The sequence below is a fragment of the Corvus hawaiiensis genome, chromosome 1 (genome assembly GCF_020740725.1).
Source record: "Corvus hawaiiensis isolate bCorHaw1 chromosome 1, bCorHaw1.pri.cur, whole genome shotgun sequence".
NCBI classification, from domain to species: Eukaryota; Metazoa; Chordata; class Aves; order Passeriformes; family Corvidae; genus Corvus; species Corvus hawaiiensis.
In genome coordinates, this window is record NC_063213.1 from 5979798 (window position 1) to 5998664 (window position 18867).

Below are 18867 nucleotides of genomic sequence, written 5' to 3' on the forward strand. Positions count from 1 at the left end.
TGCTGTAGTCCCACAAAAGCTTACTTAACACAACTCTAGCACACACCTGATCCAGTATGTATTGACTCAGGGCTCAGATTACAATTGACATGAAGGTTTCTACACCGTAGAGCAGAATGTAATTTAAATATCTATTGACTACATGTGTGATCAACACAGAACCCCTACCTGTGTGCTGTTTTCCTTCAGTATATGTAACATACATCATGGCAATATTTACTTCACCTATCAGAAAGGAGGAGGATGGATTTTGCTTCCAAAATTAATCAGTTTTGTGGGTCTTCACCAGGAGAGCCTCACTAGGTCCAAGCAAGGATCATGGCAACATTCTCCGGTCAGTGTCAATTTTAGGATGAACTTTAGGACTGCTTGGTCAGGAATAGAAGCAACTCTGAAGTGATCATCAAGATTATTGAAGCATATACTGGCAGATCAGTCTGTACCACTGACAGCTTTATAGCTGCTGTGATCACCTGTGTCACTGAGCCGCAGACACTGTCATTTCTCCACACAGTTACCATGGTTTTGACTTCAGAGAGTCCCCAAACCATGCAGCAAGAATGGCTGTAAGTCCAGCCTCTGAACTACAGTTGTGAGCTTGGCTTTCCAAGGGGGATGGCTGCAAGCACTAAAAGGAAGTGACAAAACAGACGGTGTTTATGATACAATCAAAATTCCGGAAAATAAAGGCAGAACAGCAAACCTTCACCTTATCTTCATTAATCTCTCAATGGGAGGATGTAAACAACAGGGACAGACCAAACTTCACTTGTTTGTTTCTAGATTCAACACTCAGTCCACCCCTTGAGCACATAAGCAAAACAGGATACAGGGTGTTACTGAATGATTTCCTCTGAAACCTGATTGAGAAAGATTAGAGCAATTAGAACAGAGTGACACACACTTTGAAGGCCCTTAAATCACAATTAATATAAGGTTTAACCTTTCTCCTAAGGATCATCTGGTGACTCTGCCATTTTCAGAACAAGACTGACACGTCCCAGCCTCCGAGACAAAATTCATGAGACAGAATCCCCTGCCCTCTACTGGTACCAAACCCGCACTGAAATCTGAGCTCATGTCACAGGCAGCACAAACAGCACCTGAGGAGTTGTTTTAAGGGGTATTTTAAACTATTATTTGTAATTTATATTAGATCTATAATGTGCCGGACACATCCAACTGGGAACAAAACCTCACATATAAAAAGCTCTTTCAGCATCATTGCACTCCTTCCCGCAGCACCAGCTACACTGAGGATACAAAACACTGCTCCTAGCAAGATAATATATTCATTAACTGGAAGCAAATTCTAAGGGATTATCTAATGTTTGTCATGTTCACAGTGCATAATGACAAACTCTATATGGCAGATTTTTATTTGTTTATTTTTACAAAATTCTCTCTCACGTACACTGTTGCTTTTCTGATTACAGCCATCCAAACTGCATTTGGCCCAAGAACTGAGAGGCAAGTTCATAGCTGCCAAAATCATTTTCCAGCACCTTGGTGCCAGAGCTAGGGAAATTCTTAGCCAGGTTTCTGACTCGTGCACCACTGTGACAGCACCACACAAACCTCAGGGCACCACAGCAAGGCGTTTGTTGTGACTGACCATGTCACATACATTTCTTTTACACATTGATTTAATAGGTGTCATCACAGAACCTTCCAGATCTTGTGAGCACTTCTTACTGTATTCTCCCGTTGCTGCAAACAACAGCAAAAAAAAAAAAAAAAAAAAAAAAAAAAAAAAAAAAAAAAAGCCAAGATTTACCCTGCTGTGATTATATTTCTGAATGTAAATCAGCTTGATTCCTGGAAATATCAAAGTAAATCCCCCATGTAGGCAAGGTCTAAAAGGAATTGAATAAACACAAGGGTCCTGACTGCATATTTCATCCAAAAAATAAATAAGCTTTTAAATCACATTAAAAGGAAGGAAAAAAAAAAAGGCAGCCTGAAAAATAGCAGCTATTAAACAAGAGAAAGTCTGGCAATGCTGGAGTAACTCCCACAATGCTCATCTGTACCCTGAAACACATTCAGAACACACCCTGTTTTCAGAGCTGTCACACAACAAATGCAGATGTGAGCCTGCCATCACTACACAAACAACAGAGTATGACATTTAAATAATACCACTAAGGAGAAGTGGGAGATGCACACAGCCTACACTATGTACTGCAGTTCTTTTTTAAAGCAACTCATCTGTTAAGTTACCAAATAGCTAAAAGGCCCTAGGGATGCAACAAAACAAAAGTATGTGATATTCCAAGGAATCTACAGGAATACAATCCAATCACACCTGTCTCCTTTTCATTACAGGCAGGTACAGCATTTAAAAAAATACTAAAGAAGAATTCTTAAAGCTTATTAAGCCACACCCTAAAACTATTTAGATTTTTGGCTGCCCTACTCAGCCTAAATGTATTTACAGATAATTTGTCCCCATTTGTTCCTGTGTCAGGGTTGTCTGGTACTTCAAATAGTCCTTCTCACATTCTGCTGCTTGTCTAACCCCTGACATTTACAGAGTGCAAAAGTGTCTTCAGCCATGAGCTTTCTAGGCTAAGCCAAGATTTTGGTGCAGCAGAATCTAAGAATGAAGGATAAACAGGTATTTTAAACAGTCTATTTGAAACTCTGCCTGTCTCCATGAATAACCTCCACAAATAAATACAGTTTCAACTATATAAGAAAATATATAACACAAAAACCTTTACAGCGTAAATTTATGAGGTGGTGTTGTCAAGCCTTGTGATTTGTTCCAGTATCTCTGCATTTTCTCAACTTTCAGCTCCTGGAGTTCTCTCTTAAAAATAAACAATAAAAATATTCTGTCCTTCATGATTATATATAAAAGCCTGGCGGCAGGAGTCAAGCAATGACTTGTGAAGAAGGAGGTCAGGATGTAAATAAAAATAATATGATTTTAAAAAATAAAATATTTATTAAAAACCCTCCAGAAGAGTTAATTCAGTGTTTTTAAGACGCCACTGGCTGATACACTGACAGAAAATGCCAATAAAAATCCTACAGACTTGCCTGTATTATTTTTGTAGAATTGTATACCCAGTAATGATCTGATCCCACTTCTCTAGGTAAAATACTGGCTGACTTTGTTGTTCCAATGTGCTAAAAACATATCATAAATTCTAGGAAGCAGGATCCCTCACTTTCTAAATCACAAGACAGAGAAAAGGCTTCTGCCTTATTAACAGAAAACAGAGGTAAAGAGGTACGTGACCAGCTTATGGCAGATCCAGGAACTGAACATAGATTTCAGATTTTCTGAGTTACAGTCTTGTGCTCAAGGCAGAAGGCTGGTCTTCTTTTCACTTAACAAGCTACCAAAGCCCAAACTCTTATTTAAAAATGGACAGTGCAGCTCAGAAACAATGAAACAGCAAGAACACTTGAAAAATAAGTCTTCTTAAAGTTAAATCATTGGTCCTTCTAATGTTAACATCTGCAAAAACTTGCCCCCAACATGCCATCAATAATTTTTCCAAGAGACCAAATTCAGAATTCATACCAGTCTCTGTATCCATCAGGCACAACAAGAATCACTGCAGACTGCCTTTGGTCTCTAGTACCATTGGTCCTGCAGCTTCTCATCATACTTACAGACTTTGTATCCCAGCTTTTCAGCATGAATCCTCTTGGCCATGAACTGCCCTTCAATCAGTGCTCGTATTTCTACTTCCTTTGGAAAGTTGGAGACCTGTACGAAAGAGGGAATGAATTAACACCTTACCCAGCGTACAATGCCACGCTGCAGAGTGGTTAAAAACACAAGACAGGTTTATAGTTGATTATCCTTGTCTTCACCCTGAAGTCTGCTCTCATCTAGGCCCAGTTCTTTACTCATACACACAAGATGGACCTAAAGACTCATGACAGAGAACACAACCCGTAACCTCAGTGCTGTTGGCAAATACATCGAACTTGAAGTTGATGCACAAGGGGAAGAAGTTTAGGGCAAGTTGTAAACTTTTCCCTATGCATTTCCCATCACCACGAACTGCTTAAGAATCAATACCTCAAAAATATAAAATTAAACCAATTAGATAAAATTCAGATGAATTAAGCAATGTCACGGAAGTTTAAATCTATTTCTGTCTGCACAAAGTGAAACTGGGTAATCTTTTCATTAATTTATTTATTTTCTATCTATAACATTTTTCTGTCCTTTCATCAACGAGGCAGGCAACAGAAGCAGGAGAATATTGAACTGCAAACAAATACAGGGAATCAACATGAAGTTGAGTTTCTCCATGCACTGCAGTAAGTGCCTCCATTTGTGTAACAGCCCGAGGTGATTAAGCATTCATTTAACGACCAACACTTAAGAGAGTAGAGCTGCACTGCAAACACCAGATAGCATCAATCTCTGTTCACCTACGTGAGGTCTAATCGACTGGGAGTCATGATTGATCAAAGACATCCCTTGAGTTTCAGTACCACCCAGAAAGCCAGGCATTTGAACAACATCCAGTCCTCAAAAAAAAAAAAAAAAAAAAAAGGAAAAAAGATTCAAAGAACTTCCCATAACTTAATTTGTATTTCATTGCTCTTGGACTTGAGCCTGTGGTTACTTACATACCACTCACTGTGTGGCTTGTAGGTTACTCCAAGACATCCAGAACAAAATGAGGTCTTTAGTTTGCACACACATAAACAAAATATTACAGCCCAAAGTTTCAACATACCCTAATCTATGTGTCTGAAACTTAAAAAACAAGGACTAAGTCATGTACGTGTACAAAGTTCTCAGTAAGCTTAAAGTTAATCCTGTCTCAAAGACAGTGTTGGTTTCAGTAAATCCACATTTTCCAGTAAAGAAAGTATATCATAAAAAACTACCATATAAGTTCAAGTTCAAACATTTCTCCATAGATGCTCTCAAGCTACAGACCAAATACTTCCTCATGAAAATCATCCCAGGGATTTGCATCAATAAATGAAACTGGAAAGTAAATATTTCAGACAGAACAGAAAAAAAAAAAAAAAAAACCACCAAAAACACAATGGCTAAGATTTGAAGCCTTGACAGCACTCCTTCAAAGTATGAGACATTAACTAGATTATTATTACCTTTTCGTTGTCTCTGTTGAATCTGTGAATCCCAACTGCTTCAGGAGTAATTTCCATCACATCAAAGTAGAAACCTGCCTCAAGGAACATTAAAGAGTGTCATGCTTGCTCCCAGGCCCAGAGTTGGAACCTTATTTCTGCACACAGCTAAAATGATAATAGATGTTTAATCATGTATTTGGACATTTGAGTCACCACACAGCCTGTTTCTTTACTAATTTCAGTACACACATCAACTTCTTAACAATGCTCTGAGCCACATGGTGGGATTCCTGGGGCTTTCCTGTGCAGAGCCAGGAGCTGGACTTCAATGATCCCAATGGGTCCCTTCCACCTCAGGATATTCTATAATTCTATGATTCTTTCAGTTTACAAAATGTGGATCTTAAACATGCCAAACAACATCATACTAGAAATAGTATGAGTAGGTCATATGCAAGGGTGAAAGAAGAAAAAAACACACACACAGAAAAAATGGCAAGTTGGTAAGAAAAGTACAGGAATATTGGAACATTTCATACCCTGGATTAGATTTCATGAGCTTATTAGAGAACATCAGATATTTTAAGCCACGAAGCAGAGCCGGGCTCTGAATAGTTTTGATGACATCTGAGGAAATGCTGTAATGCTTTGTAGACAGCTAGACAAAAACTGTGAAAAATATTTCTTTCGTGTTGATGGGTTGGTCAGAAAAGATATTCAAGGAAGGAGACCAAAAAAAATGAGGACAGAAAAACTGAACAGAATAGCTAAGAAACTAAGGAGAGTTTCTACGGTTCAGACCTTGGAACAAAACTGCGCTGTCCTATGAGACCTGTGATTATTGGCAAAATAAAACCCAAAATAATACTGTGCTTTAGCACACATAACCTTTTTGGTTAAACATTCTGCAAACTTGCCAGTAAGCAACTGTGTGTGTCACAGATCTGCAGGCCCTGTTAGGGGAAGCACATCCCAACATTCCAATTCTGACCTCCAAACCTCTGCAGAGGCACCTTCTCACACAACAGGGAGTGCAGGGAACAAGGAATAAAAGGGGGTATTTAACCAGCTATGCCTTTGCTTTGCTTCCCCCAGGCACTGAAATTATGGAGATTACTGCATTTTTACAGGTATACTCAGAGGTTATTCTAGTATATAGGTTATTAAGGATGACTTCCATGAAACACCCATTTTATAGAGGAGTGAGATATTCAAGTGAATATACTATAACACAAATCTTAAATCTTTAAGGCACTGTCCTGGTTCAGTAACAATATTTTCATCAACTTCCAATTTCTTTAATATTGTCTAAACTGGCCGACTTTGGGGTTTTAGAATAATTTCTTCCCATTTTCTAAAACACCTGAATTGATTTGTCTTCTAATGAAAAGAGATTCCCGGTCATTTTAATACCCCACAGAGACTGGATTTGACAGACAACATAACAGAGCTTCTAAAAATGAAAAATCTAATCTCATAGTGTCAAGAGGCTCTATCTTAAATTCACTTTGCTAAGGAGTGGAGTCTTCTGTAGCTTAAATATCTACATTTAAAAACTTTGCTGCCTATAATTTTTACATAAATTTTACTCATATTAATTCACACCTGAGATGATGGTGATGATTTCAAACCCTGCTCTGCAATGGGTCCATTTTAATCTTGATTAGACATGTGCTCACTTTTCAACAGCTTATTTCAGAGCTATATATTAGACTTGTTAAACTGTGGGAAAGAAAATAATGTAAAACTTCAAATCCGTGGGTTTAATTGTATTTTTAAATTATTTCCATCATCATAATTTTGTTACATTTCATTCACTAACCATAACATGGGGGAAAAAACAGGGATGAAATGATTCTGTGACACACATTGGGGAAAATGCAGGAAATCTGGGCTTTCCTTGACATCATTGCTTTGTACTCATTCATGAACAAGATTCTAGAGTAATGACTGAGAAAGAAATAATATGGACCTACTTAATTCACTTGGTTTGAGTCTTCAGAAAAAGAAATAAACTTTAATGAAAGCCTCCTTCAGAAATTACTAGTTTCAAACATTCTACAGCTAATATGTTACTAACACCCTTCCAGTGACCAAAGGAGATCCATAAATATAATTTCCTTGGTCAGTGAATATTGAAGGAAAACATTGTAATGACACTTAGGCTGTCAACAGAGCATTTCCAAGAACACATTAGACAATTTCACTGCTCTAGCCAACTTAATTCTTGACCTTTATCACGACCCAAGTAAAAAGCAGGTACAACACCTACAGCAGGATGTGTCTAAGCAAATCCTCAAAGTCCCAGCCCTGCTAAGGTTCATACCCAAGTTTCCATTGTTTCCAGCAACAGTTGATGATAAGGCTTTGGAGAATTCATCCCAGGAGCCTGAAGCACAGTCATCTCTGATCCTCTCTCTCATCAGAGAACCATTCTTAAAACTGAAACACACAAACACACCATATGCATTTTCCAAAATGTTTAGCTCTAAATTTTTAAAGCATTTTGTTCCTTTACTTGATATTATTGTTTAGTTTATCAGCTGAATAAAGCTGGGAAAGTTAAAAGATACAATCACTTCATTATGGAAAGAGATAGAGAAGGAAGAGTGAGATAAGAGAAAACAACTTTTACAGGAGGTGCTGAGGAACACAGTGCAGAGATGGTGATATACATTTCTCCAGTGAGTGAGGTTAGATCCAGGCTGGCAGGCCATGCTAAAGCCAGGCTAGCTCTGAACAGCTGAGACATCTCCTCAGAGAACTGCCCTGACACCACTCTCTCTGAGATAACTCTGCAAGGAGCAGCAGGAATGTCTCCACACTGCATTTATCATTTCAGGAGCATGGTACCTGTGAGGAACCAGCTTGGGTCCAACAAGACTTATGATTCTCTCTGTGCCAGGATCTGGCAAACGAAAGCACCACAGCCAGTAAACAAACCATGCAGTAAAATATTCATCTCTTCACATTTTATGGTCTTTGCACACTTTACACTGTCACCTTCTTTGTGAATATCACACTCCTGCAAAATACTGCAGTGTTGGACTCGTATCCAGGGGAAAGCAGCTTGAATACTCTCCAGCACAGAGTTACCACAGCAATTCAGCAGGAGAGGCACAGAAATATCAAAAATGAGGGCAAGGAAATCACTGAACGTGCTCAGCAGCACCAGCTGAAGTTATTTGAGTTTTCTATACAAATACTCTGCCTGGTAGCCCAGGCATTCTTTTTCTACTGAGGGTCCTCTATTAACTCTAATATTCTAGAAATAAAGAGGCATTGGTGCCAAAGGGGCAGTGTCAGGTCAGAAATTACTACAGAGGAGGAACAGGAAGGATTAACTCAGCACTGCCAAGGCCACCACCAAACCACATGTTAAGCTGCAGTGAAAGAACAGCAGTGTAACATTTATTCTGAAAAATGCCTCAGTATCTGCTTTCCTGTTATGAACAGGTTGTTTATATAGCTCTTTTACACAGCAAAAGTAAAGAAAACACTGGGTAGAAGAAAAATGTAAATTAAAAACAAAGCAAGCAAACGAACAACCAACCAACCACACACAACAAAACAAAACAAAACAAAACAAACAAACAACAAAATCTGCTGGGAAATCACACAATAAAACTCAGTAACTTGCAACTGACATCATGTTTCTGAACTCAACTTCATGAACACTGTTCCCACTGTCATCTACTACTGTACAGGTGGGACTCAACAGTACAGCTCCAGGGCAGACTTGAGCTTTGCTGAAGTTTTGAGTTTCAAGCATCTACAATGTAGGGGATTTAGACACAAAATTTATCTATTTATTACTTGCAAATATTTGCCAAAACACTATGACCTGGATTGGAAGTTTTAATCCAGAATGCAGTGGTTCAGTGAGGGCAAACACAGTTCCAGACCACCTTTCCACCTACTTGGCTGGCAAGGGGTCAAACTACTCCCAAATCACAGCAGCCAAAAGCTACCATGAGGATCATATTCTCAGCTGGGTTTCTTGAGATCTCAATATTTTCCTCAAGCACAGCCCTAAAACATCCCTGAACAGCATTGATTATGCTTCTCTCTGGAAAGGGAATCTTCACCCACTCCATTATGACCTCACTGGACCACTACAGGAGCACAAGTTCCACAGCCTGGTCAGGCTTCATACATTTCACATTCTGTCTCAGCAGATTTGTTATTCCTGTACATTAAATGTATTACCTGAGGTACACAGTGAACTGGCTCTATCTGTATGCCAAAATAATTTCAGCTTTTTATTGCCATGAGAATTTATCCTCCACAACTCTGCAGCTTCAGTTCCTCAAATTAAACAATAGGAATGCTATAACGTTGATGGAAATGTTTCAGCAGTAGATTGCCATATACCGTAGAGAATGCTGAATGTTCTATTCATTATCATTTCACAAAAGAAATAAAAAGCACTAACGCAGAGAAAGAAATATATGTTATTGATCCCAGATGTACAAAAAATAAATGATATTACCATAAAAGTGCCATATATGTTTGAGAATCAACAGGATTGCAGAGGATATGACCTTCTAAGGCAGGAGTTGGCTCTTGGATCCACAGAAACAATGTGTCACTTGTGCCAAGGCTAATCTGGAGGGGGAAAAAAATAATTGAAGCCTTATCACAATGTGCATGGAAAGCAATACAGAAATTAAATTAAAACCATTTGTTATTACCACTAATTGTTTTTAAATTACACATTAAGTCAATTGGATTCGTGTTGAAGCTTGCTCTGACTTAGGCTGTCATGCCAGTGAAATACATACTAGATGGAGACTTAGGTTTTAATGTCTGGAGCATTAGTTAAAAATAGTCACGAGAGTTTACTTAAAATCTTTCAGGCAGCTTACAGATTGATAGAAATAGAACAAGCATAAATCCAATAAACAGCAAATCAACACTAGCAGGTATGTTTAATTGACAACTGCAGCTATTTACATTTCATGTATTTCAAGTATCCAAGGACACAGACAGTGTTCAGGAGTGAGTTCTGACTTACTGCAATGTCTCCTTCTTGAAGTCTCATCCCTGCCAATGATGCTGAAAGCAAAAAGAATACCAGGTACAATGGTAGTTCTTTGACTCAATTACAGCCTGTTATCTGAGACACCATAGGACATGACAAACATCATCTCAAAGTACAATATAAATGGCAAATATGCTCCTGATGGCCTTGGGCTATCCACCATAAAAGAGGAGCAAAGCTTTTGGGTGAGGGAGTGATTTTTAATAAAATCAAAAAGCTCAAGACAAAAGACTACAGAACAGCATGATTATCGAATGGTTTATGTATTCAGGTTTTAAATACAGTGGACCCTTGATTAACAACACACTTTAAAGGAGGAACATTCCCACTCCCATCAGATTAATCGCATATTTATTGGACGAAGTAGAATGTGATTTTCTAGAAGAAAAAATTGGACTTTTGGATAATGCAGAGTTTACCCAACTCCCAGAATATGAATGTAAAATATATCATGATGAAGTGTCTATCATGATTCAGACCTGCACAAGCTACTGTAATACAGGCAAGTATTTATTTTCACAATCTTGAAAAACAGAAAAATTTGCTTTACACTAAAACAGTCTCCAGGATTCAAAAAAACTGACCCCAAATTAACACCTTCCCTTAGAAAATATGAGATCTATCAGTCTGACTAAAGGATAGCTCTAATTTTTAAAGAAAGCCAACAAGGTCCATCTCCACCTTTTTGCTTGAAAAGATAGAAGAGCATTTTTTAAATTCATATTTTCTAAGCTAAAATGTTAGCAGTTCATAGCAGGGATAGTTTCTTATGGGCAGGCAAACAAAAACGGAAAGTTATCAAGAGGCAAATGAATTTACCTCTGATTGCTTGGCAAAAGAGAATTAATTCGTCATACACAGCTTATCCAAGACATTTCTATCTCAGAAGAATCAGTGATGGAAGGGTGCTGGAAAGAGGAATTAATGCTGATAAAAACAATATTCTTTCATTTTATAGGCAGCATCTGAGAACCAGTAAGATTGATTTAGAATTTCAGTACATACATAATCATATCCACTGAATCTTGCACAGTTAATCATCTCACCTGGATTGTCTCCTGTAAATGCTACTATTTTACAGTCTGGGCTAAACCCATAACGCTGACTATAATATGGAGAAATAGGCCCCTAAGGAAAGAAAGAAAAAGGAAAAAAAGCTCAAAAAAAAATGGAATGTAATCTTGCAATATATGACATAATGTATTGTAACATAGAACTGAAAAACCCTAGAGCAGCTACAAGAATAATTTCTGAGCATTTAAAGTATAAATGAATATTTTAAAAATTTTTAACGCACTCTTTTCATTGTTGCTGTTGAGAAGCTCACAGAAATACCCTCAGATTAGATTTTGAAATAGGCTAGCAAATAGCAGCATTTTAGCTTTGGGTCTTTCTTCAGTCATTCACATCAAGTAACGTAAACACATCTATCTGTTTTGCACATATACATGAATATTAATAGATAGAAATTAGAAATTCAATGCAAACATAAGAGGAAACACAACATTAATATACATCACAGAATCAAATGCTCGAATATGACCCCTATTATTTTAGAGGTCAAGAACCATATTTTTATAAGCCACATTTGATAGCCATAGAGAAAAAACAGAAGAAAACTATCCATAAAAAATACGAGGACATCTATAAGGATTTTTTAATATGTTCCTCTCCATTACAGATCAGCAATGAATTCAGAGGGCTCAGTTAATGGGTATCTCCAGTGTCTCACGTTCACCGGCTAAAGAATAGCTGGTTTTGTGCTGGGTAGTAAGACTAAACTCATTTAGTCAGGAGATCTGAGGCTTGATTTGATTTCACCATTATGCTATGTGAACTGAGGAGCTTTAAATATCCCAAATTATTCACAAAGATTACCTCATTAACTCTACAAACAGCTTAAAACAAGATCTCTGTCAGGAAATATAAATGTTGGGTTCTGTTTCTGCAGCAATAAATGCCTGTGCACAACTCTGCGGTGACCAAGGGCTTTGGGGCACGGGAGAGGACCCCAAAGATTCTTATCATTGGAGCATCTACCAAAGAGTCTCTCGTAGAGCCCAGGGCATGCAAGAATCCAAGGAGATCAAAGCTGTGATGGGTGCCAGCTAACAGCTTCCAAAAATGTCTGCATTTGCTCTGAAAAACACCTTCACAACACAGCTGGAAATATTAAATCAGCAGTCTTGCACACACAAATACACTCCAAGTGCCATTAGCAGAACTCCCAACAAAGCCCCAGTTGTTGCTTACAACTCTTCGGGGCAGGCACATACCAGGACTGAGTGGGATGGTACAGGGCATCCTAGTCTCTCCTCTAATCCAGGGGCACAAGCATCAAGGCAGGACTTTGACCATGCCTTTTCCCAAATCTGCAGCAAGTTCATGCCAGAACCTACAAGACAGATCAAAACAGGAAGTGCATAGGATTAAGCAAAGACCAGAAAATTCCAACAACAGAAAATTTACAGGTGTATGTTTTACATTTAAAAAGAACAGTTTCAGCTCTTCTAAGAATAAAGGATACTGATAATTCAGCCTCTGGAGAGTTTTCACCTGCAAAAGTAGCAGAAAATGCCTCTCTGATGTACAGTGCACTAGGCAATTCAGTCATTCACAAATTATGAGTAAAAACAAGAATATCAATGCCTCCCCATCAACTACCCCCCAAATCTTGCACCTTAGACAAGGACTTCACAACAATTAAGCAAAGGTGATGGAGCAATGTCCCTTGAAGATGTGTTGTGCTCAGCAGAGATCTAAAAGTGAAGAAATTCCCCCCTGGGTGGGATGGTTTTACACTACTCTTACCTTTGAGTAGAGTATCCTACAAGCATCTAAATCCATGCTGACTAATCTTCCCCCATATCAACATTTCCCTTTTCAATTTTTCAAATAAAGTCTCTAATTTTGAGGATAATTCGGTATCCAGTTTTGAATACCATAGCTTCGATTTTCAGGAATGCTGAGCAGCCCAACTGAAATCTGCAAAACCTGCAAGTGTGCAAACCTTTAAAGGCCAGGTTCTGTGAACTGATTTACAGGATGCAAAAAACCTAAATAACTGATTTGGTCACCTATTTCCCCACCAGAACTATCACTTGATCTGAGAAGGCCTGTGCAGTTTTGGTTTGGTTTCTCATTGCTCTTTCCTCAGTTGTTTTTTGGGTTTCTTTTCTGGTTTAGAAGTTAATTGAAGTTGGTTAGTGGCCAAATCTATATAACATACCGAGTACTCCACACCCCTGGCTTATGATTGTAAGATGCCTTTAATTGCACATTTCATTTGACTTGAAAATCTGTATTTATTTCTGGTTCGTGCTGTTCAGAGACATAGTAGTCTTATTCTAGATTAATACCATTTTCATTTCAAAGACTGCTTAGCCCACCACTTATTTATCTCAGAAACACAGCCACATCCTCAGTTGAGCACAGTGGAAAACCTGGTATTTCCTTCCATTCAGTACATCTTCAAGCTTTTTAAATCATAAAGATGGTGAAGTTGATGCCACATGCAGTGTCTGTGGAACAAGACTTTGCTTGCAGTGCTGGGATGCAGAGGAAGAAAAGGATTCAACCCCCATCTCAGACAGCACATCACAAGGCTCCAGCAGAGCTTCTGCTCTGAGAAAGATCCTGCAACAAACTCCACATACACTCTGCTGCTGGTTACTTGAGCACAAATGAGCCCACCCCATCAACTCCCAGCAGAGTTTTTCATATAGGCTTAAAAATGGGTTTAATAGCATTTGTAAACAAACTTTATATTTATCAGTCCAAACCTAAGCACCACCAGCGTGGTCTGGACCTAGTGCTCCACACAGTGTTGTAAACAGAAAAGTGTTGCATACTCGAGCTGAGACACCAGAATAACCCAAGCCAAACAGCAGGATATTTGATTATATTTAATAACATAAAAATAGAATTAATTTTCTCCAAATCAATCAATCCTATTTCAGGCAAATTAAACAGATTTAACATACTTGTCCTATGATGCAACAGCAGGAATTTGATAGAGCAAAAAGTGCAACAACTCTCCCACAGGCAAAGGATGCAAATAACTTTTCTGCCATCAAAATCACTACTACACACCCAGAAAAGGAAAAATGGCAAGAATTATTCCAGCTTCTCTCAGTTCTCTATGGGAGATCACTCTTGAATCCTGCAATCCCTTCCTTCCCAGGGTAAACTGTGTCCTGACAAGGTAAACTCACCCAGAGTCACCATCTGCACTTTTCACAAGTAGAGGGTGTGAACAGCCACGTGTTCCATGCTCTCAGGACTAACAGGGCTTTCTACAAGGAAATGCACAAATCTATGCATTTTCCTGGAAAACTCCATGATTTAAAAGGCCAAGAACACCTTCACCAAACTAAATTAATCAGTGAGGAATAGAATCTTTAAATAAATTGGAATTTTCTACGGAAAAGTTAGCTGTTGTTTTCTGCAGATTTTTTTTAAATCCTTCTTGCTCCACACCCTACAAGCCTAAACAAACATTTCAGCAGTATCTTCCAATGCAATTTTGCAAGATATTAGGGCAGCCTCCAATCTTTCCTGCATAAAGCAGAAAAGCCTCTAACCTTTATAACTGAATGTTTACATTATACAGAAACAACACTTCAGTTTATTGACTGGTAGATGCAGCGGCACAAAGACTTTCATATGCCCTGAGAAAAGAGAGATGAGGTAATTTGCCTCAACCTCAGAAACTCATTTAAAAAATGTGAAACAACTGTTTTAGAAGAACTATTAATCTGTTGGGCTGGATTCATCCTATCCAGCTATTGGCATGGGAACCTCTAGCCAGTGGAAAACAAAAAACAGAGCTGAATGCTCCTCTGATTTTACAAGGAGTGATGCACACTGCGTTTCTAACTCCAGCACCTCTGCTCAGGACCTACACCACAAAGTGCAACACTTAAAACCAGCAATAATCTGAGAAGTCAGGGGAGAAAAACAAAATTCAAAGGCAGCCCTTTGACTTGTCACCCCATCAGCAGTGAAGGTCAACAGCCAAGGCCATGGCACAGCAAGAACTGAGGAAAAAGGTCAATTTGTGGATGAATAGAATTCCATATTTCACTGCAAACATCACTGACTTTAAGCACAGAATGACCAGGAGCACAATCAGGACTTGCTAATATTTACTACATATACAAAAGTTTAAGTGCTTGAACACTTGGGGGGAAAAGGAGAATACAAACACTTTCATTACAATGACCCAACGATGCAGACTAACTGGTTTAACTGATCAACAAAGTAAAGATCAATATTTGCATACGTTTATAAGCAGTTAAGTGCATCTGTTTCTGCATTACAGCCCTCTGGATTGCCTTTTCAGTGAGATAAGGCCATGAGCAGCGTAACTGCTGACACCACACAAGCTACAGAAGGAGTAAATTCAGCCCACTACACTCCTTTTGAAAAGGCTTCAGTCCAACACATCGTTTTTTGATAGAACAACAAAACCAAGTATGCTAAGCTACGATTTGCCTAAGGCTCTTAGAAAAGCATTTCAAAAGATAAAGCTTCTCCAGGTCAAGAGCTGAATTGCTGTTCTTTAAGGTGTCTTCTAAAAGAAACAATGCCCCAAGTGTTCAAGTTGTTTAGGTCCCAGATGTACCTTCCTTTTAACATCTGCACAATAAAAATGAAAATCATTCTTCATTCCACTAGAAGGTAATTTCATTTTTTTAAATCAATCACTCAGGGTGCTCAGCCATTCACAAGTGATTTGAACCTTACAAGATTGGACCTTTAAGAAGAAAAGGAAAAAATCCTGAAACTGAATAGCACATTTCCCACAATAACCTACAAATTTAGAGAGATAAGTTATTGTGTAGAGCTAAACAATTTGACATGGTCTTTTAAAGATGATATGACCTGAAGTTAAACCTACAGAAATGAAGAATAGGTCTATTATCTGAATATTATTTTGAGAGATGCATTTTAAACTACAATACACAGGTGCAAAGTAAAAGATCAAGTGAATTGCAAGAAATTATAAGTGACAAGTAAACAAGTTTTTCAGCTGCATCCAAATAACTACTGCATCTACTGTACTTATATTTTATTACTGGAATTAGAATTCTCTCTCATTATATTAACAGAAGAAAGGAATGAATGAGGCAAAATATAGCTTACAATGCCAAAATATCTTTTGTCTTGTAAAGAGAACAGTAACACCCTGCTTAGTTCTCTTATCTTTTTTCACAGAAAGATTTAATAATCGTACATGCTCTGAACAGCACATAACATTTATTCAAGCTCTGTAAATATCCATAGGTCTAACAGAACAGGCTCTCCTGGAGCTGTTTGAAAAATGTGACTCATTTTCTAAGAAAATTTTCCAATTATGGAAATTTTAATTTTCTTTACTTTAAAATATTTTGTTTTCCAACAAATTTTCATGTTCTGAAATTGGAGAAGCATGGCTTTCCTTCACTTGCTTCCAAGAAGAAAAGGAAAAGTAACATTATCAAAAAATAAAAAAACAAACTCAAACCAAAGATATTTTTAATGCTTATAATTTTAAACATTCCAATCAAAATTAACACTTCACTCTCATTGAAAAATAAAAAATCAATATGTTTCTTTATCAGAAAAAGCACCTAAAGATCTCACTATCTCTCTTTGAAATACAGTGGGTGGCTGAGCAACTCAAGTGCTCAGTATTTGGACCTGCTGAGGAGCAAAGTGCAAACCTCCAAAGAGTTCTTGTTGCCAATAATACACAAAAATATAAAATTCAGCTGTGAAATACTTGGCTAAAAGGACAGGACCAGAAAACAGATATAATAATCTCAGAAGTGTTACAAAATAAGCGTGGATTGCCTTGCCATTTCTGAGGTCTCGAGTATAACTGATAGCAAGTAAGTTGTCCATTAGCTTAAATTGAGGTGCCTTGTCTTTTCCTGTAAGATTTGATGGAATAACAAAGGAGAAAAAGCAAATTGGTCTTAACACACGGGTGTCAACCATGTCTCTATAATGCAAAAATTCCATAGAGAGCCTTGTTATCTAACCTTTCAGCTCTGAAATGTATCTTCTCTTAGTTTCAGAGCAGAAATCAGAAATGCTATTTAGAAATAACAGCACAGCTCCCAGGAAAATGCTCTCCTTTGTAACTGCCATTTTAAATTGCCATTTAAAAGCTGGATAACTGAGATAACACACAACAGAAAAGAGAGACAGTAGTCTTGTCACTTTTTTTGTCTTTGTTATGATGAAAAGAGAGATAGAAGATTTTTTGTAACTGGGTTTAGTACTTTTTTGCTTTATTTATGCTTTTTTTCCTGGTTCATTTTGAAAATATACTTCTGTTGTAGATTCATACTCCAGTTAGGTGGGGAAAAAATTATCACAGTATACATCATGTTCACATCCTGTGCACCTCTGAGAAACCAGCAAAACCAAAGAACAAATATCAGAATTCTGAAGTTTAGTTTAAGATTCCACAACTTTCTGATGCCTCTAAGAGATCTTTCACCACTCCTTTATACATCACAAAATAATGAAAAAAGCTATAATTGCATTTAAGAATCTTTTCTGTGGATCCATTTGATAGAAGTGGGAATCAGTAGGATGGGGATAGATAAGCACAGCAAACAACAAACTGAAAGGAGCAATTTAGTTTAAAATCTAATATACTTGTAATTACAATTTAAAGACTGAAAACATATACCATAGACCTTGTCCCCCACCTATGTAAGGCGGGGATGGAAAGGAAAATTTCCTTGTTAAATTGTTACTATGAAAAAAGCCCACACTTACCATCACTGTAATCAATGGGTGCATAAGTTCCTAGGAAAAGGGAAGCTGCAAAGCTACTGACCAAAGAGATTCTCTGCAAAAAAAAAAGTGAGAAATAGTGAGTCCCATCTGTATTCACTTCCAAGAAAGTAACTGGAAATCAAAGAGATTAACTGGAAACAGCAAATGTTAATAGATGCTTAAAGTTAGGCCCAGAAAGCACACAAAAATACACCTAGGAGGATTATTCAGTTCTGACCATCGCAGTAATCCAGCACATATCAATCTAAAAGTAACCCCATGAAAAAAGCTGTTAATAGCTCTGCCTTCTGAAACATGCAAAGCACATGTATGTTAGCATACTCTGTGTTAACATGAATCCACTTCTGTCTATCACAGAAATTCATTTCAAACAAAAAAACTTTCTAAGGAAAAAAAAATAAGCCAAACAAAAAACCACACACGCACAAAAAAAAAAAACAACCATACAAAACCACCTGTGTGTTCATGAGAGAGGAAATGCCCAGAACAATTCTCTGCCCCACCCAGAGCACAGGTCTGTAAGCTTTTAGAAGCTCTGCCAAGGTTCTTCGAGCACCTTTAACACCTCTGTGTGACCCCTTGCCTTCCTTCCCGCTGAGACCCCAGACCTCCCAGCAGTTACTCCCAGGAGCTGGTAATAACCAGCTTTGAACTGAACCATTGCCTGCAGCTCTGCCTCAGGGCATGCTCCACCTGCATGAAATCCAGAAATCTGTAGGGCTGGCCAAAAAATGCCCCACATGACACAAGACACTGATCCACCATGAACCTGCTTCCTCTTCACATCTGCTGTGTGAACTACCGAGTTAACCAGCCACCACCAGGCTTCCTGCACGATCAAGTATTATCTATTCCTAGAATCTGGCACAAAAGCAGACAAATTCCTCATTCTGTGGTGTGACTTGCTCAGAAGAAATACAGCTGTCACCCAATAACTAAACAGA

The 18867-nt window shown here is 38.1% G+C and overlaps 1 protein-coding gene across 1 annotated transcript in view; it reads right to left on the reverse strand.

Moving 5' to 3' along the window:
- XYLB (xylulokinase) overlaps positions 1-18867 on the reverse strand; it is an 82523-nt gene that overhangs the window by 51979 nt on the left and 11677 nt on the right. Inside the window, exons 8-15 of the mRNA XM_048320556.1 lie at positions 17903-17975; positions 12403-12521; positions 11173-11254; positions 10100-10140; positions 9575-9690; positions 7409-7524; positions 5101-5174; positions 3631-3727 (exon numbers count right to left, since the gene is read on the reverse strand). Of these exons, the coding sequence (XP_048176513.1) occupies positions 3631-3727; positions 5101-5174; positions 7409-7524; positions 9575-9690; positions 10100-10140; positions 11173-11254; positions 12403-12521; positions 17903-17975 (718 nt within the window). The remainder of the gene's footprint in view (positions 1-3630; positions 3728-5100; positions 5175-7408; positions 7525-9574; positions 9691-10099; positions 10141-11172; positions 11255-12402; positions 12522-17902; positions 17976-18867) is intronic.